The sequence below is a fragment of the Palaemon carinicauda genome, chromosome 30 (genome assembly GCF_036898095.1).
Source record: "Palaemon carinicauda isolate YSFRI2023 chromosome 30, ASM3689809v2, whole genome shotgun sequence".
NCBI lineage: Eukaryota > Metazoa > Arthropoda > Malacostraca > Decapoda > Palaemonidae > Palaemon > Palaemon carinicauda.
In genome coordinates, this window is record NC_090754.1 from 50283666 (window position 1) to 50307398 (window position 23733).

Consider the following 23733-nt stretch of genomic DNA (forward strand, 5'->3'; position numbering starts at 1 on the left):
TATAGTTACATTCATCACAATTAATTATCTGTAAAATATTAGTTAGACTTAAATGTTATCAAATATTTCAGTGTCTCAATAAGGGGCATCATATGATGCAATAAGTAAGGTTGGCCTCAAGTTTCATTGGCACCATAGCAACAGCAATAGCTTTGATTTGGGTGCTCTCTCTCTCTCTCTCTCTCTCTCTCTCTCTCTCTCTCTCTCTCTCTCTCCTCTCTCTCTCTCTCTCTCTCTCTCTCTCTCTCTCAATAAATTTTCATAAATGCTTTGAGGCATTTATTAGCAAGAATGTCTAATAAACGTCAATTACAGAAATAAAGAAAACCATTGACAAAATTTATAGTCAGAATGCTAATCTTCAATGGCACTTTTTCCATTTGCAGCAAAAATTTTCTTCGATTTATTATTATTATTATTGTTATTATTATTATTACTTGTTAAGCTACAACCCTAATTGGAAAAGCAGAATGTTGTAAGCCCAAAGGCTCCAACAGGGAAAAATAGCCCAGTGAGGAAGGTGAATAAGGATTTTAATAAACTAAAAGAGAAGTAATGAACAATATGAAAAATTTCAAGAATAGTAACAACATTAATATAGATCTCTCATATATAAACTATAAAAAAAATTAAAAAAAAGAAAGGAAATAATATGGAAAAGTGTGCCAGAGTGTACCCTCAAGCAAGAGAACTCTCCCCCAAGACAGTGAAAGGCCATGGTACAGAGGCTATGGCACTACCCAAGACTAGAGAACAATAGTTTGATTTTTGAGTGTCCTCCCAGAAGAGCTGCTTACCATAGCTAAAGAGTCTCTTCTACCCTTACCAAAATAAAAGTAGCCACTGAACAATTATTGTGCAGTAGTTAATCTCTTGAGTGAAGTATTGTTTGGAAATCTTAGTGTTGTCAAGTATACTGTGTATGAGGGTAGAGAATAATGTGGAAAGAATATGCCAGACTATTCAGTGTATGTGTGTGTGTGTGTGTGTGCGCGCGCGCGCGCAAAGGAAAAATGAGCTGTAAACAGAGAGATTGATCCAGATTCTAGTGTACTACTGTCTGACCAGTCAAAGAACCGAATACCTCCCAGGTGATTGGTGTCAGAATGCTAATCTTCAATGGCACTTTTTCCATTTGCAGCAAAAATTTTCTTCGATTTATTATTATTATTATTGTTATTATTATTATTACTTGTTAAGCTACAACCCTAATTGGAAAAGCAGAATGTTGTAAGCCCAAAGGCTCCAACAGGGAAAAATAGCCCAGTGAGGAAGGTGAATAAGGATTTTAATAAACTAAAAGAGAAGTAATGAACAATATGAAAAATTTCAAGAATAGTAACAACATTAATATAGATCTCTCATATATAAACTATAAAAAAAATTAAAAAAAAGAAAGGAAATAATATGGAAAAGTGTGCCAGAGTGTACCCTCAAGCAAGAGAACTCTCCCCCAAGACAGTGAAAGGCCATGGTACAGAGGCTATGGCACTACCCAAGACTAGAGAACAATAGTTTGATTTTTGAGTGTCCTCCCAGAAGAGCTGCTTACCATAGCTAAAGAGTCTCTTCTACCCTTACCAAAATAAAAGTAGCCACTGAACAATTATTGTGCAGTAGTTAATCTCTTGAATGAAGTATTGTTTGGAAATCTTAGTGTTGTCAAGTATACTGTGTATGAGGGTAGAGAATAATGTGGAAAGAATATGCCAGACTATTCAGTGTATGTGTGTGTGTGTGTGCGCGCGCGCGCGCGCGCAAAGGAAAAATGAGCTGTAAACAGAGAGATTGATCCAGATTCTAGTGTACTACTGTCTGACCAGTCAAAGAACCGAATACCTCCCAGGTGATTGGTGTCCCAGCCAACTTACTACCTACAAGGGTAGGGATATACGAGTATTACACTCCCAGGAGCGTTTGGCGAACATGTATTAAAATAGTTCATTTAATATCTTCGAAGAATATAGTTATTGAATTTAAATAGGTTGACCAGAGAGTGTCTATCTTGCCATAGAAATAAGTTAATTGCCAGGGTTTTGTTATGTCTATGGTTATATTTATGGATACAGTGATGCAAAAGTTAGAGAAAGGATCATAATTCATAGATGTTGCAAAGTTGAGGGACAAGAAAATGGCAAGTGGATGCACTGGCACTGTATTGTGAAATGGCTGGCCATTGTTTGTGAATTTTATAGTTCTGATTGAGGATGAGGGAAGTGAAAGAGTAAGTAAAAGAAAGTTTAAAAGAAATGTGAATGGATGATGAAAAATGGAAGATTTTTTTTCTGTATAGGTAACAGGGAAATCACTTAGCATATGTGTTTATGATGAGAGAACAGGTGGTTTATAGTATAGGAGTGTGGGAAATATATTTGGGAGAGAATGAGTGTCCATCGGGTTAACTAAAGTTGTTTTGTCAATTCTCCTCCAGGGAAGTGAAGTGTAGCATTTTTTCCCAATCCTACTTATACGATAAAAATTTTAACATACCTATGTATGTTCTGGTGATTTCTTTCTCAGTTTTATTTCTTAGCATATCACGAACCTTTCTAACCAACGGTTTGTTAGAAATTCCATCATTCTTGCAATAACACCCCAGATTCATTGAACTTCATTGTAATTTTGCCTTGTAGATGCAACATTTAGAATTAGGTTAGGAGTTATCTTTGCTTATATCTGGCTAGGAGTTTGTGTTTAAACTCAAAAAGTATTATAAGGGAAAGAAAGTTGTCCATATGGGATCTACCCTCGAATCATCTAGACCTGTCATTCTTGTCTACATATCTATTTTTTTATGTCAAACACTTTTTTTGCATGCCCCTCTATTTCCATTTATGCCTTAATGCTGACAAGTGTTGCCAAGTATTCATTATCAATTTGTGAATTAGTCGAAAGTATGTAATATCTATGCCATGCTAGTTAGCTCAACAAGAAAAATGCTGGTGAAGTGTAAAATAAGCCTGCTGCTTTTTGTGCTTAAGTAAAATGTACTCTATATGTATGGTGACGTCTTAAGAATTGTACTCCGCATGCGAGGTTAAGTTCTGCCCCCCGAATTTGAAAACTTTGTTAACAAGTCACAAATGTAGAGTACAGTATAGCAGATGTGACAGAATTTTATGGTAGTATAGTGGTGACATGCATTGTGTAGCACACTCATGTACCAAGAATTTTTTTAGTCGCATTTTCAACCCTTTAAGTATATTTTATTTCTTGGTTATTGACAAGTGTTGAGTTGGTAAAAAACAAGTGATTTTCTGATTATATGATGGCTAGACAAGATCGTCCAGTACTCATTACATTTTTAACAAATAATAGCTGTTGCCCAGAGTTAATGCTTCATTAAATAAATTATGATAATAAAAGTAATTCTTTCTGGTAAAGCTCAAGAACAACCATCAAATCTGCATTCTTTGGTGTAGACTAAATAGTTCTTCCTTTGCTTAAACCAGAGTTGTGTCTGTCACTTACCATTCAAAGGTCATGCATTAGATAGTAAGCAGAACATTGAGAAACTTAGTGTGCCCCTGATTTCAGTTTTCCTGAAGCTAAACTCCTTTTATTTATTTTTTTTTCAGTTCTCCTCTGCCAATCACTCATTTTATGCAACTCACATATTATCTAGGTTCTTTTAATATACAGCATGTTGGTAAAACACGTGAAAGCATATTACTGAATTATCTATTTGCTAGTTTCCAGGCGTTTGCAAGGGCTTATATTCTTGTGACTATTCTTACAATCTCCAACTAGGGTTGTAGTTTGGCTAGTAATAATGTAATAATTGGTCTTGACTTTAATGTTGTTTTTGACTGTTAATCACGAGGACATTGTTTTTAAACAGACAGATGAGAGTTGGTGGATTATTTTTTGGTATTTTTGAATTTTTCACTAACAGAATACAAAGAGTTGTTGATGGTATGTTACCATAGTGACTATAAGAATGTTATCTTAACATTTACTTTTCATAATATATACACTTGATATGTAGTTGAGTTTTTTTAAAACAGATATTATTGCTTATTCAGATGATGCTACTCTATTTGTATGTAGAGCTGTGGTCTCTTGGCAGACACTGTACTGTATTGCCAAAAAAAAAGAAAAAAAAATATATTCTATCCTCTTGAAAACATAACTAAGAAGACCCAATAAAACTCAAAGTATGGTTGTGAATACGTATTGGACATATCATTGGTGATGTTTCTCTAACTATATGAAGGTTTTTAAAAATTCCAGGTTTACTTCTTGATTTCAAATTCACTTTTGAGAAGCTCTGATGTTTCTTTAGTTGCATAAAATATCTATTATTGAGGAAGTCTTTCAAGAATTTCAAAGACATGTCTATCCCAAGGATGTTTTTCAATATTTTTTTTTTTATTCTGCCATGTTTTGAATATTGTTATCCTGTCTGGTCTTCATAAACGGACTCTCTTCTTGAATTGTTGGACAAAATCTTTGCCTATATCATATTCTTTATCCTTGATTTGGATATTAATGTAGTAAAGTTGTTTTATGAGATTATTTTGCATGTCGAGTGAGATTTGATATAATTCTGACCATCTATGCAATCATATCCTCCCAGGCAGCACTGTACTAGGAATTCAGTTGATTCTAATAGTTGGCAAAACTTTTATGTTCAAACTTTGTACAAGTTTCTTAGCAAAAGAGGTTGATTTTAGTTTCGTTTCATAGTTTATCTTTTACTTGTTATTCCACTTTGGTATGCATCTTAATTTGTTTAAATTTTTGCTTTTCCCTTTAATTGTTTATTTACCGTACATTACTTATTGGTTTCTTTGCCATACTGCGCTGCTTTCCTTACGAGTGACCTTGGGCTTGTAACATAACATTCTTCTGTATACTTACTGCTCATGTTTCTTACCTTGTTTTTTTGGCATGTTAACATAATTATCAAAGCTTTTATCAAAACATCCGATGTTCATATACAGTACTGTATATGTACTAAGAATAATTCTTTAAGGATTTTTTAAAGTTCCTGTTTCAATTGTATCTTTAAAGCTGTTTAATTGATTTTTTCCATGCTCTTGCTTTACTTGTGATGTACAGTACATTTATTCTTATTCAGTTGCACATTTAATTTTAACTCTTCTATTTTCTTGCTTGTGCAAAGAAAACTCAGCATTCTTTTGACTGTTGTTATAAATCCATACTCTTTCCAGTAAGCCATCTCATCTCATGCTGATAAACTTTCACCCTCATTTTTCTTAGAGGCTGGTATATTCAAGACCCTTCTTTGACCAATTCTATTCATTTTATTTTCAGTCTAAGGAACTAATTAAATTTCCTTTTCTAAAGTAAATAGGAAATAAATGGTCTACCCTCTTGTTTTGCCCTTAGTTTTGTACTTCTGCCATTAAAGAATTGAAATATATTTTTGGAATGTGGGCCATATCATCTGACTTCTGTAAGAGAGTAAGATGTATACATGGGTATTGCAAGTCTGAAAGGAACTAGCTGGTACATTCACCCTCTTAATGGTATTGAATGTTCAATGATCATGCAATAGCACGAGATGCTGCTGTCAGCTGATGAAGTGTGATGACAATAATGGGATATGTATATTGTACATAGAGGAGTTTAATTTTTTGTTTATACATTACTTGTGATAGGCAGTACAGTACCTGGAGTGGCATTACCATCCAAGTCCTCTTATTATTGCTCTCTCATTGATGTCCCTTTTTGAATCATTATATTCTTCCATATACCCAATGTAGTTTAGGTATGTATTTTTACATGAAGTAATCTCCCACATAACCAACAGATGGTGCTATTTTAGCTTAGGATTAACGTTTAGTATATACTGTCAGGAAATTATTTTGAGCAGTGTTCCTATCTCCCCCACACAACTAAAATATCGTCTACTGTTGTCAGTGAACAAAAAATAGTATAGTATGCAAGAAGAAATAGGAGACTAAATCCCCACCAAGCTGGATGGCCCAAGTAATCTCTGTTTTCCCACCTCACCAGCTCAAGGACAGTGGTTGGCTTTCACATTTAAGTAAGCTTTGCAGATGGGATGAAATATCCATTTCCACTTTGCCCTAGTTTCTCTAGTCCTGGTAGATGTATTAAAAATTACAACTTTTATAAGCTACCTTCTCCCCTCGATGGATTTAGCTAGCATTATCTACATAGTGGTACAAGAAGTTATCAGTACTTAGTAAAAGGTAATCAAGATCAGTACTAGGCTGAATAAAGCAGATTTTATATTCTCTCAGGAACAAAACTTCATTTATAGTGAGACAGGTAGCCCGGGTGTATTTGGGATCATAGAGAAGGAATGAGGATTGCTTTCACAACTTGATAGAATGGCTCAAGACCAGTGATGCGCACCTTTCAGAAAGAAAGAGGCATAGTCATATTGAAACAAAGTATATATTTGAACACAGGAAAAAATTACAACTTTCTAGTTATCAATCATCTTAAGGAATATCCACATTCCAAAGAAAAAAAGACACTCGAAGATCTCAGGTACAGTCAGTTCCTTCTCCAGTAGTTCCAGTATTCTGTTCATGTAAGTGATTTAAATGCAAGCTAAGAAACCCACTCAGGTTTACAGTTAGAGAATAAGAGGGAAACTTTGAGTGCATGAGATGACTTCCCATAGCAGGGAAAGGTCTCATTTGATACTAACCATTCCTTTATCAATTTAAGTAGTTATCCTAAATCTGTAAAACCCTTACCTGAGGAAAACACATAATGTAGGTAAAAATGAGGATTTTGCATTTAAAGATTTAGGTTCCTTAATGCTAGTAAAAACCAATGAGTTGTCTTTATATTAATAAAATAGGGCAATCGCTTGGCCTTTTGACAACAGTAAAACATGTCTGATATTTTTCTCAAAACTTGTGGGCTTCCACTACAGAAGAACATGGTTTCACTAAAAACTTAGAGGGAATTTCCATTGGATTCAAGCCTGGTATAGATGAAACCTGTGGGATAGCTTCTAGTTGTTTTGTTTTTATCTGAAAAAAAAAGATACATAAAAACTTAGTATACTATAGTAATTGAAGCAAAACAATAGATTTTGAATATTTTTTAACTTTACACTATCACTTAACCCTAATGATTTAAAAAGGATGTTATGAATTACAAAATCAAACATGTGCTGTGCAGCATGAAAAGCTGTCTTAATGTAGAGATCTACATGTAAAAGGGAGCCAGAAGTACACAATGTTTATGACAAGACAGAGTTAAAGAAGAAAAGATTATACAGGCGAGATTGGATACTCCCCCCTTTGGGTTCAATTCTCACTTGTAATCAATTATTACTACATTCATTCAAGAAGCTATTCACTGCTTTTTAGCTCAATCTTAATTAGAGAGTAAGAACAAATAAAATCAATAAAAAGAGACATACACTTCACAATCATGACCCTCAGTACCAGTGAGATATTACTTTGCACTGCAGTTAATTATTATTCTACTTTATAGAGCACATAATGTTTCCTTACTTTTTTTATGCATAACAACACTAGACCAAGGGTAAGGAAAAAGAACACATTGTGCATTCATATACCTATTGTTTGTGTAATAATACTGGACTATGGTTATGAATTTCTAATTTTGACCTGCTGTTCTCCTGCCCAGAACCAACTTCTCTCAACTGACCTCTATGCAGAATGAAGGTACCAAAGATAAGGACTTCCTATTTCAATGCTCCTATATGTTGGTCAAAGTTGACAGTAGGGGTATCATAAAAAGGATTACAGAAATTTGAGCATTTAACTCTTAAGGATTTATTTTCAGAATGACAAAAACAGAATTTCAATCATGAAATTTATTATTTCACCCGATGTTAATATTGCTTTTACTTGAAGCTGTGTCGATGTCTAACCCAAAATAAAAGTTCTTTATTGTCTCGTTTTGCAAAATACCTTCCCCTCTGTGAACCACCATGTCATCTGGTGGTTGATGGCCACTAACTAGTCAATGACACATCATATTAACCTCCTACTCTTCAAATCTCAAAGTAGACAACCCAATTATTAGTCTCTTGACATCACTGATCAGTAGGGAGGAGGGGGCATGCATATGAATATCAGGCAAGTATAAAAAAACAAATTTTAATACCAGAATTCTGTTTATTTTAATAAAAATCTCATGAGGTTAATATTGCTTAATTCCACCCTCTGATGGATGTGGTATAGTGCAGGAAAGAGATGGGAATTAACAATCAACCACTTGAGCCTAGTTTAAAAGGTAACCAATCCTATCTCTAAGTAAAATCACAAATTTTTAAAAGTAATTTGTATTTTTCCTAACTATACAAACCTAAGTACTTTATCAGGGGTAGGATTTCAGCAAAGCTGGAAACTTGGCTGTGAAAATTTGTAACAAAATGTCAGTAATAACTGGCAGGTAGTTGGGGGAAACTCTGCACAATACTCAAACAAGCTAGTTTAAAATCCTGTGATGTCAAACACTTGGACTTTAGGACGAGCAAGAGTGTTGACTCCAATCCACCTCTTATTACCTGAACTTCAGGTGAGAGAATCTATGTCCCCAAGGGATATGGTGTCTTAAATGTAAAGCTAAAATAAAGTAGTGGGATTACATTACTATCCATCCTCCCTTCATCAAGAAGATGGGGAAAACACTTCTCTCTAAACCTTAATTAGAATAGTTACTCAGTATGGTAGCTTACCTACATCAAGGTATGGTTCAGCTACATAAAGGTTTGACTATGCACTTCAAGGAAGAAGAAGGAAAAGAGGAAAAAAGAAAAACTACCACACATTCTTACTCTCATCCTAAGACTGATGTCACAACTGGTATCTTAGACGAGATGCTTCTTGTCCTGTGAGGGACCTAGGTATAGTACACAACCTGCTGAGCAGCTACCACGCGTCCTAAGGAAAATGTATCGAATGACTTCGTATTCTCGTAAATAGAAGGATATGAAGGTTGCCTGGTGTCTCCAGACTCCAGCCTTCACAATTTGGCCACCTAACAGGTTCTTCCTGAAGGCTGATGTTACGCATACTTCTCTGAAATCATGAGCAAGAGCTTGTGCCGGTTCTTCTGTCTCACTCGCTGCCTTGGTTTGTGCTCTATTTATCGTCTAACGAAACCTGAAGGCAATGGTGTTTTAGGAGATCTTCATTTTCAGCCTGCCAAGGGTGAAGAAAAGGTTCTTTAGTCATGGTTTGAAAGGTCGAGTCCATTTCAAGTAGCATCTTAGTGTCTTCACCAGGCAAAAAGTAAATTGTCCAAATCATCGGTTGCTTTCCTAAATGAGGAGATGGAGAAACATTCAAACTGAATCTTGTACGGCTAAATTTTGAGTTTTCACTACAAACTTATGAATGAAGGAAAATGAAACATTTCTCCCTCCCCTGGAATGACTAATCAGTATAAGCCAAGCACCTCTCCTACTCTTTTTGTTGAACTCAGGGCCAATAAGAAGACTGTCTTGAGGGCGAATTCTTTATCTTCAATGGGCAAAAAGTAAGTTGTCCAAATCAATTGGTTACTTTCCTAAATGAGGAGATGGAGAAAGATTCGAACTTTGAACCTTCTACGGCTAAATTTTGAGTTTTCGCTACAAACTCATGAATGAAGGAAAACGAAACCTTTCTCCACCCCCTGGAAAGACTAATCAGATATAAGCCATGCAGCTCTCCAACTTTTTTTTTTTTTTTTTTTTTTAATCTATGGCCAATAAGACCATCTTGGGGGCCAATTCCTTGTCGAACACCTGCCTTGAAGGTTCATAGGGGACCTCAGAGCTCTGGTCATATTCCACAGTGGGGCTTGAGGCCTATCGAAGCGCAGGATTCCTCAAAGCTCTTGATAAGCATTGATAATTCCTACTAAAGGAAAGGTCTACGCTTCTCAGTCGAAAGACTTGGCTCAAGGCTGATAACCTTCCTATAAGTAGGAAAACAAGGAAGTCTGCAATCAGTTGAATATAGGCTCCAAAAGGAAAAGTATCCCTTCTAAGGCACCAATTGTAGAAGAGGACCCATTTTTCCCAGTAGACTGTTGTGGAGGACTTTCAGATGTATCTAGAGATCTCCTGTGCAGTGCCTCGCAAAAAGCCTTTTGCTCAGAGGTGCCGAATAGCGTCCACCATAAAAGGGATGGAGATGTCACAAATTTGTGGTGTCTGCAGATGGGACTGGCAGAGCAAGTATGGCCAATTGGGTAACACTCGAAATCTTGGTCAGAAGCATCAGAAGGTCTGGGTACCTCTCTGGTTGGACACTACCAATCTCATTTTGAGGTTTTGGGGTAGACAGTAACCTGTTTACCAACTGTCAAATTAAATGAGACTGTTGAAAAGCATAAGCATCGAGGCTGTACCATGGATGTTGAAATACGTTCTCTAATCCCTGATCTGGAATGGGTGAGCAGTAGATTGTGAGCTTTATGTTGATCCTCGTGAAGAGATCGATTGTTGTGGAACCTCACAAAGTCAAGAGGCTCCTTGCCACATGAGGATGAAGGACAATTTTGATCCAATCACTTGTCCCCAGCAACTTTATGTATTGGCAATCACATTAATTTTGCCAAAAAAGAATGTCCCTTTAGCTGGGAATGAATGCCACCAACAGCACGACTGCATTATTCTGTGACCATTCATGAACCTGCATATCCAATTTGGAGAGGTGCTGTGAAAGAGTATCTATTTGCTTATTGGTGTATGCCATTATGGTAGTGTTGTCACTCATCCACGCTACCAAGTGATCTATCAAGCACTGTTGGAATGACTACAGCAATAAGAGAGTTGCCTTCAGTTCCAGCAGGTTGATGTGCAGACTCTTCTTTAGTGACCAGTGACCTGTTCTTGATGCATCTGAAAAAAGCAGGAGGTCTGGTAGACGATACTCTAAAGGAGTTCCCTTTAAGAGATTCTCATCCCTCAACCACCAGTCTAGATCAGTGCTCACTTAATGTTCTACAGGAACTAGATGATAGGGTAGGTCGCTGATAGATGACCAGTGTCTCTTCAGAAACCTCTGAAGTGACTGCTGATGTACAAGGCCGTGAGGGATGAGGTTTGCTGCCAATGACACTGATAGATGTTGAAAGCATACACAAGGGTGTGCTACTCTTCTGAGTCTTGTAACCTCCTTGTTGGATGGAAAGACATTTTCCACTGTTGTGTCTATTAACATCCTTATGTATTCCATCCTTTGCTTGGGTATGAGGCCTGACTTATCCAGATTAGCAAAATCCCAAATTCATGGCAAAAGGAGAGGAGTTTGTCCCCAAGTTAAGGGAGTTGCCTCCTCTTGGCAGATAATAGTGAAAATACAGTTGGGCCTCGTTATTCGCCGGTTCTACCTTTGCGGATTTGATCTTATACGACACAGAAAACCATGTACCCTATTAAATAAAAAGTCACACTCGCAATTTGGCAATAAGTACTCTTGCGTGCCAACGATTTCAAACTGACTGCGCTCCTTTGCACCAGTTACCTCTCTGCACAGAACATCACCCCATGTCATGCTGACTCAGCCTCACTCTTGCATCGTCTCTCCTTGTGTGTGCATCTCCTCCTTCAGTCCCCTTTGTGGAGCATCACATTGTCTTTGCTATATCGACATGATGGTCCACAAAAGAGCTTCTTCGACTTCTGAAGGTTCTGCTAAACGACAGAGGAAAGTTATGATGTTGGAAGACAGGGTTAAAGTCCTTGATAAGTGCAAGGAACGTAGCCGTAGGAAGACTTTTCGGTGTTAACGAGAATACCATAAGGTATACTGAGAAGATTGCGATGAAAATTCGCGCTGCTGTGGGTGCAAGTGCCCCACGCAGTGCAAAAGTTGCATTCAAGGTGACGTAAAATGCCCTGTTTCTGTGCATCAAGGATCAGCAACATAAGGGAATCACCATCAACTTGCATTTCATCTAGGAAAAGGCCCAATCTCTGCTCCGCCACTTCACGGAAGATGAAGCTCAGTTGTTCACCAGCCAAGATGACACATCCCCTCATATGTCTTTCCAAATGCTGGTTTGGTAAGTTTAAACAGCATTTTGGCCTGAAGAACATAAAAATTACAGGGCAGTTGGCCTTTGTGGACCATGAGGCAGCAAAAACTTTCCGGGACAACCTTCAGAAACTCATTGTGACACAAGGGTACCCGGTGTTAGGGTCTTGACTGTTGCGTCTATTAGCAGAGGAGAAGAAGAGGATTATGAGCACAAGAGGAGTATAAAAGTATTAAATTTTGTCATTAAAATTCTGTTTATTATTACTATATTATTATTAATACAATACAATAAATACCAATGTACTCAGGTCACAAATGAAAACTGAAGAAAGAATGCTATCTCTAAATAAATTGACACTGTGATTAAATTCAGTTGTCACTTCCATGAAGATTATTTCCAATCTATTCTGAAAAAGTTCCTCCAATAAATCAGTCTAATTGCAATCTAATAACCATAAATAATCATTGTATGAGATATCTAGAGCTAAATAAACAAGACTACAATTAGTATGAGGAACTAATTGGAAGTCGTCAAGTAAGCATGAAGCTCTCGGAGGTAGCGACACCAAAATGGCTGCCAGGGGAGAAGCATCAGACGACACTGTAGCTACCCATCCAGACTAAATTAACAATGTTATAAAAATTTTTGTATGTCGCTACCTCAGCTCGTCAAAATTGATAATTGCAATACTTAACTTGGGAGTAGAAGAGAGAGAGTGGGTACTGGTAGGGGTGGGGGGGGGGGGGCAGTAGCCATAGTAGCGGGCAGTAGTTGGATGTAGAACGGCACCTTGTTGTAACGGGGGATGTAGAGGAATGAGAAGACTAATTGGTAAGGGACCTCTGATAGTGGTTTTAACACGCCCCAGTTACTATACTGACACTCTATAAGGGTGAGCGAGCTGGGTATATTCCTGGCATTCCATGCAACTTTTTTCTCTGGTATATTTAGCAGTATTTATACCTTAGAAATGGTGCTATAAGGAGCATTTCACAGAGCGACACAGGTTGAGCCCAGAAATAGATTTTTCCTTCATCAAAATCCCTTTTAAATCCAGCATAATTGAAATTTTCCTTTAATTGAACAAAGCTGTAAATAAGACATCATTATTACCTTTTTGACCAAAAGTTCCCTCTTCTCTTCGTAATAAGGATCCCCAGGTTCCAGAATAATTGTTTCTTCCACCGCCTCAACTTCTCCTTCATCTTCTTCAAAGAGGGGACATGTTTCTGGATAGGCAGCCACTTCAGATGTGCTGAAATATGAAGGAAGTTTAATTATAAAAATCTGACAAGAATTTTATTCACACATCACTAATAGGTATAAACATTGCCACAATTCTTTAAAATACAGAAGCTGACAGGATGAATAACATAATGCCCATACTGGCACATGCCTGAATAACTCATGCAAAAGACAGGAAACGTAGAAAAGGCTGTAAAGCATCTACCAAACATCTTGAATGGAAAAAGACCACAAGGACAAAAGTTGCAAAAAGAGAGATCAACAGGTTAACACTTGGAGAAAAGAAACTGTCACCAAACAAAGCAATAAAGTGATGTTTTTGAGTTTTAAAACAATGTACTATGTCACAGAAATCATAGGCAATGGTTCATGTGATGGAAAGATAAATTGGAATGTAAAAGAAAATAGACATTGCCCAAAATGATTAGAAAATTCCACAGCTTAATGGTTTAAGAATTAGACTTTTAAAGAGCAGTATGCTACATATGGCACCTTAAAGACTCTACAAAATGATGACTGCACACTTTTTTTACAGGGTACACATAGTAAAGGGAATAATGAAAGTTCTGTTGATATAGACAGAGAAAATGCTCAAACAGGATACTGCTTGCAATGGTCTTTATCATAATTACTATCATTTTGGAAAAGTAAAATGACCACTAAAAGCAACCATCTCCACAAGGATAAGATTCTAAGAGACTAAAGACACGCAAGTTGAGAACAGTATACGAACACAGATAGAAAATAAAATTACTGCAGAATGTGGTACTTATCTCATTACATATGTAAACTATAGATTGTCTTACAAACACTACCTCTAAATACATTGAAGATAAATATTTAAATGCTGTGAAAAGAAACCCCTTGTCAAAAACAGCACTAAGTATTACTTGGTAGATATTCAGGTCATAAACTACACTTTTGTCTAGTAAAGCATTTCATAGAGATTGGCTATTCAATAAAGCTTTGGTTTAGCTGGAATTCAGCTCACGTCCTGCTGACTGTGCCTCTAATGATACTTTCCAGATCTAGATTTCTGTTAAGACTAATAGCAACTCCATTTAACATTTATAACAGTATGAGCACCTTCATCTCCATATTACATTACCTTATTTTCTAGACCATCACTAGCAAACAATGTATGAGTAACTTAATCTGTTTATTACACCCACCTTTATCTGTATATTACGCTACTTTAATTTCTAGGCTAATAAAAATAATTTGTAAACAAAAATAAAAAGGGTTCCAGAACACTACCATGAGAGAAAACAGTCAAGGATAGGTATGGGCTTGCTAAAATACTTTCAATCACTATTGCCATTATCTTAAAAGTATCAAAAGTATCTAAACATTTCTTACAAGATTGCTGACTATCAGGAAGCAATGTCTGCTGTACTGCATTTTTGTCTACTTGACAATCTAAGATGTTACCTTTTTTGAAAGTGCAATTAACTTCTGGTACTAATGATTATTATAGCATGATTTATAAGAAATCATCTAGTATTTTCATGAAGGTGTACATGGTGACATTCATTATACTATCTAAACTTGAAGTACAATGAAAAGATTTTTATGGTCCATCTTGTTAGAACTGTGTATTATTATTTCTAGTTGAATTATTTTCAATTTTACTTTTAACAAATTTAGACTTGATGTTTTATAGTTTTAAGACCTACATTAAAAGCTAATATAGTAGAGTATGCATTGTTTCATATAAATGACTAAACTATACCTAGAGATAGGAATAACAGAGTTTCATTCATTGTAAGTAAGAGTTATCAATATTTGGCTCATCTATTTCTCTATATTCAAAATGCTCAGGTGTTAACTTTTGAATGAATACTGTAACATACCTTCTTTTTCCAGTTCTATTCTGTGATTCTTTTTTATTTTCTTTTTTCTGTAAGTAAAATAAAGAGTAACAGAATTAAAATGGCAAAAATAATTAATACACAATGCTTTGTCTTAACACGTGTTTACATCGATGCTATTTTTTCCCTTTAAAAGCAGGTTAAAATATAAATCCCAAACTTTGCAGATACACATATAATGAAAAAATCAGAAGTCATACTAAAGGGAGCACTATAGTGGTGTACTTAATACAAATTTGGATAATAAAGCCCTTGTTGCTAGGCCCTTTGTATGCAAAGGAATTGAATGATTTTAGGGAGTAAATAACAGAATTTTGATAAAATTTTTAATTTCTATACTCCCCTGATGTTCAAATTGCTTCTCCAGAAGCTCGGTTTTATCAACTTTTATGCCCAAAAATTTATCGTATAAAAAATTTCCATGTTTTTTGCTTTCAAACAGTACATACCCCAGTAAAGCAATGAAACAATCTAGCAGTACAGGCATTCATGCATGGGCATTCGGTTTTGAGAATGAATATGTATAAACTTCTGGCTCTCTAAAAGTTGGGGTTCTGCTATGAATCTTTTATTTTATCAAATTTGACAAGTTATAGGGCCTTAAAAGATAGGGATCAGACTCACGAGAAATATAATTGGAAGCCAAGGTAGAATAATAAGTAAGAACAGCAGATGCATCACCCAGTTCCTTTGACTACCGGCTCAGCAACAAATACTTCGCTGCCAATACTAATTTAATAAATTTGACAGAGATATCATTCAGTACCTAGTGGAAGTAACACCCAACATTCTTCAAGTATTTTAGGGAGCTTCATGGAGACTGTGAGCCGTATTATCCAGGGTAAAAGGGGTTCTCCCAGTCATCTACATTATCCATTTCAGTATGAAAAGAATTTCTTACAATAACTTATAGTGAGGACAATGTCATGTTTCTTTTGATTAGTTAAAATCAAGGATGGTTTTTAAAAAACCAAGTTCAATGTAGGTATATTCGTAAATATCTTCGTTTTTATTTCATAAGGACCTGTTTCAGTTATTAAAGAATATAAGATAAAGAGACATAAATTTGAAAACTAAGAATGGATTTTGACTTGTCAATTTAATTGTGATCTAAGAAGAAAAGGGTTTGGGAGAGCAGATACATTACCAAGTTCCTTCATTTACTGTTTATTAACAAACCAAGCAGGATCAGCCTTTATCTATACTATACATTTGATCCTTTAAGTAGTTCCCTATCACCCTGAGTTCCAACCTCCTTTATTTCATCATACTCTTCAACCTATTAACTTTGTTTCCTTATGGCCCAAATTCACAAATCTAAAACTGTATAAACCTTGAATTGAACCAAGTATTGTATCAAAACAGTAATAGCATGCAGTCTACTCTTGATATTGGTTCCATCTGCAAAATTTTCATGAATGCTTAAATAGGCCATCTATCTACACAAAAGTATAGTAAAAAAAAAATAATAAAAAAATTACGAATTTAAAAGACGCAAAGGAAACGTGGTAATTAAGTTAGGCATTTAAGATTATCAGCAATGAATTTAACTGTAACTTATACTAATCAGAAAGTGAACAAATGAGCCAAACCATTTACTTACTATAGAAGTCAGGTAAGATACATTGAGATTCAGTAGATGTTTCATGTAATCTAATGTACTCTTGTCAGACAGCACATTCTTCATTTTGGCCAGCATTTCTAAAATCTTAGCAGCACTTCCAGGACTAACCTGAATTGGTTCCTTTCCTGATACTAAATGAGACAAGTACCTGAAAAGTTAAGGGGTAAATGATTAACAAGATTCTAGAAAAAGAGCATCAGTTAATAAAAGATTGTTTCTTCTCTAAAAAGTAAAAATAGTCATGCAAACCAATTTACTCCCAATAACTTCAATAGCTTTAAAACCACTTCCTGTTTTACTATACTATTTTATGAGTAACAAAAACTTCCCTCATATATCAACATTGTACTTGGTGAGAAGGACTTTATTTACAAATTGAGTATAAAGAGGCTCAACTTGAAATGCTAAGTTGTTTGTTTTCATCACTTAAGTTTTGCTTAAGAATTTAGATAAATCCTTATTAGTGCCACAAATTTTACAGATCTGTAAGTGATGGAAAACAGCAGTACAGCTTTCATCCCTTGACAGGGTACTCTATCTTGTTGCCTCTCTATAATGCTTCTATCTAAAGGTGTGTGTCATTTCAATGCTAATAAAACATATCTAAAATAGACTTTTCTTAAAGAATTTGCCATGTAATCCATAATTTTACTCTAAACAAAATACACAACATGTTAGATAACCCTGTTTTGCTAGTTACACATTCCTCCCTCTTTTGGTTAAATGGGAACATTCACACATTTATGGATGGTTTCAATGCATACAAGTATACTATAAAAATGGTGAATAATAATGATTTGATGATCACGAAATAAGAAATTTTCAAGTACAGTATTTCATCAAGGTCAATTTCTCACATATATACTTGCAAAACAAACTAAATTTCATGAATAGTAGTAAACCGTACATGTATATCTCACTGTAATTTACGTCATCTGGCGACGAACCTTCATAATGGTCTTCAAACAATGATGCATACATCAGTGCCTGGAAAATCCAAATGTGTGTAAAAAAGAATTAAGATGAAAGCAAGAGAGAGTTATAAATTTCAAAGCTCCATACCAAGATAATGGGCTAATGTAGCTTATTTACAACTCTATGAATCCTAAAAATATGTTTAAAAGTTTCCACACACTACCTTGCACAATCTTGAGCATTTAACCGATCAATAAAATTTTTTTTTAGGGCTGATATATGCTGAACACTGATTTTGAGCAAACTACTTTAACAATTTGAAATTCAATAGTCCTTTATATTAGTCTTTTACTCACATATATGTGGCATATTAACCCTTTTACCCCCAACGCTATTTGGAACTTTCCAACCCTTAACCCCCAGGCATTTTCTTTTTCAAGCACATTTTGCAATATATTTTCTTTAAATTGCGCTAACAGCCTTAATTTTCATCATAGAGAGGTCAGGTTGGTCTCATTATTTTGGAAAATACCCGAAGTTTCTCATAGTTATAAATAATATGCAAAAAATGTAAATAGCAGTTTTTTTGCAAGGATGTACCGGTATGTCCAAGGGGGTAAAGGGATGAGTTTTGTGAAATGTACCAGTACGTCCATTGGGGGTAAAAGGGTTAAAATGTTATTTTCATTAGTAAAATAAATTTTTGAATATACTTACCCGATAATCATGTAGCTGTCAACTCCGTTGCCCGACAGAATTCTACGGAAGGGATACGCCAGCGATCGCTATACAAGAGGGGGGTGTACTCACCAGCGCCACCTGTGGCCAGGTACTGCAGTACTTCTTGTTGACACCACCTCAATTTTTCCTCGGTCCACTGGTTCTCTATGGGGAGGAAGGGTGGGTCAATTAAATCATGATTATCGGGTAAGTATATTCAAAAATTTATTTTACTAATGAAAATAACATTTTTCAATATTAATCTTACCCGATAATCATGTAGCTGATTCACACCCAGGGAGGTGGGTGAAAACCAGTGTACATGTATATCAAGAAGCTAAGTATCCCGTATTTCATATTATCAGTTATTCAAAATAACAATGAAATTATAAGTACCTGGTAAGGAAGTCGACTTGAACCATTACTCTGCCTTTAATAAGTTCGTCTTCCTTACTGAGCGCAGCGTTCCTCTTAGGAGGCTGAACAACTCTAAGGTGCTGAAGTATCAAGGGCTGCAACCCATACTAAAGGACCTCTACACAACCTCTAACCTAGGCGCTTCTCAAGAACGAATTGACCACCCGCCAAATCAACTAGGATGCGGAAGGCTTCTTAGCCTACCGTAACAACCCAAAAACAACAATAAATGCATTCAAGAGAAAGGTTAAAAAAGGTTATGGGATTAAGGGAATGTAGTGGCTGAGCCCTCACCTACTACTGCACTCGCTGCTACGAATGGTCCCAGGGTGTAGCAGTTCTCGTAAAGAGACTAGACATCTTTGAGATAAAATGATGCAAACACTGACTTGCTCCTCCAATAGGTTGCATCCATAATACTCTGCAGAGAACGGTTCTGTTTGAAGGCCATCAAAGTAGCTACAGCTCTCACTTCGTGGGTCCTTACCTTCAGCAAAGCAAGGTCTTCATCCTTCATGTGAGAATGAGCTTCTCTAATCAGAAGCCTTATGTAATACTAAACTGCGTTTTTGGACATAGGCATCGAAGGTTTCTTGATGGCACACCATAAGGCTTCTGATTGTCCTCGTATAGGTTTTGACCTTTTAAGATAATACTTTAGAGCTCTGACAGGGCAAAGAACTCGCTCTAGCTCGTTACCCACCATGTTGGAGAGGCTAGGAATTTCGAACGATCTAGGCCAAGGACGTGAAGGAAGTTCATTTTTTGCCAAAAACCCGAGCTGTAAGGAACATGTTGCTGTTTCGGATGTGAATCCTATGTTCCTGCTGAAGGCGTGAACCTCACTAACTCTTTTGGCTGTTGCAAGGCAGACGAGGAAAAGAGTTTTGAGAGTAAGGTCTTTGAAAGAGGCTGACTGGAGAGGTTCAAATCTAGGAGACATCAGGAACCTTAAGACTACGTCTAGATTCCAGCCTGGAGTGGACAAGCGACGTTCTTTAGAGGTCTCGAAAGACTTAAGGATATCCTGTAGATCCTTGTTGGAAGAAAGATCCAAGCCTCTGTGGCGGAAAACTGATGCCAACATACTTCTGTACCCTTTGATCGTAGGAGCCGAAAGAGATCTAACATTCCTAAGATGTAACAGGAAGTCAGCAACTTGGGTTACAGAGGTATTGGTAGAGGAAACTGCATTGGCTCTGCACCAGCTTCGGAAGACTTCCCACTTGGATTGATAGACTCTACGAGTGGAAATCCTCCTTGCTCTGGCAATCGCTCTGGCTGCCTCCTTTGAAAAGCCTCTAGCTCTAGAGAGTCTTTCGATAGTCTGAAGGCAGTCAGACGAAGAGCGTGGAGGCTTGGGTGTACCTTCTTTACGTGAGGTTGACGTAGAAGGTCCACTCTTAGAGGGAGAGTCCTGGGAACGTCGACCAGCCATTGCAGTACCTCTGTGAACCATTCTCTTGCAGGCCAAAGGGGAGCAACCAACGTCAGCCGTGTCCCTTCGTGGGAGACGAACTTCTGGATAACTCTGTTGATGATCTTGAACGGCGGGAATGCATAAAGATCGAGATGGGACCAATCCAGCAGAAAAGCATCCACGTGAACTGCTGCCGGGTCTGGAATTGGGGAACAGTACAATGGGAGCCTCTTGGTCATGGAGGTGGCGAACAGATCTATCGTTGGCTGACCCCACAAGGTCCAAAGTCTGTTGCACACGTCCTTGTGAAGGGTCCATTCTGTGGGGATGACCTGACCCTTCCTGCTGAGGCGATCTGCCGAGACATTCATATTGCCCTGAATGAATCTCGTTACCAGCTTGAGGTTTAGACTTCTTGACCAAATGAGGAGGTCCCTTGCGATCTCGTATAGCTTCTTCGAATGAGTCCCTCCCTGCTTGGAGATGTATGCCAAGGCTGTGGTGTTGTCGGAGTTCACCTCCACCACCTTGTTTAGCAGGAGGGACTTGAAGTTCATTAAGGCCAGATGTACTGCCAACAACTCCTTGCAATTGATGTGAAGCGTTTCCTGTTCCTTGTTCCATGTCCCCGAGCATTCCTGTCCGTCCAAGGTCGCGCCCCAGCCCGAGTCTGATGCGTCCGAATAGAGATGAAGATTGGGGGTCTGAACAGCTAACGAGAGACCCTCCTTGAGAAGGATGTTGCTCTTCCACCACATGAGAGTAGTCTTCATCTCTTTGGTAACAGGAATAGAGACCGCTTCGAGCGTCAAATCCTTGTCCCAGTGAGCTGCTAGATGGAATTGAAGGGGGCGGAGGTGGAGTCTCCCTAACTCGGTGAACAGGGCTAACGATGACAGGGTCCCTGTTAGACTCATCCACTGTCTCACCGAGCATCTGTTCCTCTTCAGCATGCTCAGAATGCACTCTAGGGCTTGGTTGATTCTTGGGGCCGACGGAAAAGCCCGAAAAGCTTGACTCCGAATCTCCATTCCCAGGTAAACGATGGTTTGGGAAGGAATAAGCTGGGACTTTTCTAAGTTGACCAAAAGACCCAGTTCCTTGGTCAAGTCCAAAGTCCAATTGAGACTCTCCAGACAGCGACGACTTGTGGGGGCTCTTAACAGCCAGTCGTCTAAATAAAGGGAGGCTCTGATGTCCGCCAAGTGGAGGAATTTCGCAAGATTCCTCATCAGTCGCGTGAACACCATAGGTGCCGTGCTTAGGCCAAAACACAGGGCTTGGAATTGGTACACAACCTTTCCAAAAACGAATCTCAGAAAAGGTTGGGAGTCTGGATGAATGGGGACGTGAAAGTAAGCGTCTTTCAGATCCAACGAGACCATCCAGTCCTCCTGCCTGACCGCTGCTAGGACCGACTTCGTCGTCTCCATAGTGAACGTCTGCTTGGTGACATAAGCATTGAGCGCACTGACGTCCAGCACCGGTCTCCAACCTCCTGTCTTCTTGGCCACCAGAAAGAGACGGTTGTAGAAGCCCGGGGATTGATGATCCCGGACTATCACCACTGCCTCCTTCTGTAACAGAAGCGACACCTCTTGATGTAACGCTAGCCTCTTGTCCTTTTCCTTGTAGTTGGGAGAGAGGTTGATGGGAGAAGTGGTCAGAGGGGGATTGCGGCAGAATGGTATCTTGTAACCCTCCCTTAGCCACTTGACAGACTGGGCGTCTGCACCTCTTCTTTCCCAAGCTTGCCAGAAGATCTTGAGTCTGGCTCCTACAGCTGTCTGGAGAGGAGGAGAGTCAGTGTTTGCCTTTCGAAGACTTGATACCTTTCTTGGACCTGCCCCTGTGACCGTCTGGACGGGTACCTCCTCGGCTGGGGGCTCTGCCACGAAAGGGCGGAATAAATCTAGTAGCAGGAGTATCAGCCACTGGGGTGCGGTAAGTTCTAGGAACTGAAGGAGCAATCTTAGCCTTCCGTGCTGAAGAGGCCACAAGATCATGCGTGTCCTTCTGAATGAGAGCCGCAGACAATTCCTTGATAAGATCCTCAGGAAACAGGAACTTAGAAAGAGGAGCAAAAAGTAACTGCGACCTTTGGCAAGAGGTGATACCAGTGGAAAGGAAGGAGCAAAGCTGTTCCCTTTTCTTGAGGACTCCCGATACAAACATAGAGGCAAGTTCGCCGGAACCATCGCGAATTGCTTTGTCCATACAGGACATGATCAACATGGCCGAGTCTCTGTCAGATGGGGCAGTCTTCTTGCTCAAGGCCCCCAGGCACCAATCGAGAAAATTAAAAATTTCAAAGGCGCGAAAGACTCCCTTCAAGAAGTGGTCCAGGTCAGAAAAGGTCCAGCAGACCTTAGAGCGTCTCATAGCTGACCTTCGTGGAGAGTCAACCAAACTTGAGAAGTCAGCCTGGGCAGAGGCAGGGACCCCCAAGCCTGGTTCCTCTCCTGTGGCATACCAGACGCCCGCCTTAGACGTCAGCTTAGGAGGTGGAAACATAAAAGACGTCTTTCCCAGTTGCTGCTTGGACTGCAACCAATCCCCTAACATTCTCAAAGCTCTCTTTGAAGATCTAGCAAAGACGAGCTTAGTGTAGGCAGACTTAACAGGTTGCATGCCTAGAGAGAACTCGGATGGAGGAGAGCGAGGGGTAGCAGACACAAAGTGATCCGGGTAAAGTTCTCTGAACAGAGCCAGAACCTTGCGAAAGTCGATGGAGGGTGGCAATGACTTGGGTTCCTCCACGTCAGATGAAGGATCATCCAGGTGAGCAGCTTCATCCTCAGAAACCTCATCACCTGAGGGTTGAGAAGCGAGAGGTAAAGTTAAAGCGGTCTGCTGAATGGCTGAATCCTGAAGAGCGGGTGCATGCGCACTTGCGGATTCATCCTCAAGTCTCTGTTGAAGAGGATGAGGGCTGGTAATGACAAAGTCCTGAGGCTGGGATGAAGGAGGTTCTGCGGAGGTCTGAGGAGCAAGCGTGGTGAGAGGCGACTGTAGTAAAGCATGAGGCTCATGCTGCATAGACTGCGGTTCAAGTTGAATGGGAAGAGGCTCAAGCTGAGGAGAAAGTGGCAGATGCATGCGTTGAGGTGGCTGACTCATAGCATGAGGTTCCTGCCTCAAGAGTTGCGCTTGCTTCAAGGGTTGAGGTGGCTGCGCAGAGAGAGGCTCTTGTCTCACGAGTTGAGGTTCTTGAGGTGCTTGCCTCGAGAGTTGAGGTTCTCGCCTCGAGGAAAGTGGAGGTGGCTGCTGCGAGAGTTGAGGTGGCTGCCTCAAGGATGGTAGAGGTTGTCGTACCTCAAGAGGTTGCTGCCTCGAGGATGGAGGTAAAGCAAGATACTCCTGCCTCAAGGGTAGAGGAGGTTGTAAAGCATAAGGTTCCTGTCCCCATTGTTGAGGAGGTTGCTGCGTGGTAAGAGGCTCCTGCCTCAAAGAAAGTGGAGGTTGCTGCACAGCGCTGGTATCTGGCAACTCCCAACGCGGCAGCTCACGCATGGAGGTAGCTTGAGGAACCTCAACCTCATACGTCTGGCAGATTGTAC

The 23733-nt window shown here is 38.7% G+C and overlaps 2 protein-coding genes across 7 annotated transcripts in view; one reads left to right on the plus strand and one right to left on the minus strand.

Moving 5' to 3' along the window:
* Window positions 1-23733, plus strand: part of LOC137623093 (cell adhesion molecule Dscam1-like) — a 317782-nt gene that overhangs the window by 104656 nt on the left and 189393 nt on the right. The gene's annotated exons all lie outside the window — the stretch shown is intronic.
* LOC137623091 (uncharacterized) overlaps window positions 6203-23733 on the minus strand; it is a 46414-nt gene continuing 28883 nt past the window's right edge. For both annotated transcript variants that reach the window (XM_068353746.1, XM_068353747.1), the window contains exons 4-8: window positions 17609-17688; window positions 16681-16849; window positions 15060-15106; window positions 13075-13216; window positions 6203-6983 (exon numbers count right to left, since the gene is read on the minus strand). In XM_068353746.1, coding sequence (XP_068209847.1) covers window positions 6858-6983; window positions 13075-13216; window positions 15060-15106; window positions 16681-16849; window positions 17609-17688 — 564 coding nt within the window. In that variant the 3' untranslated portion in view covers window positions 6203-6857. The remainder of the gene's footprint in view (window positions 6984-13074; window positions 13217-15059; window positions 15107-16680; window positions 16850-17608; window positions 17689-23733) is intronic.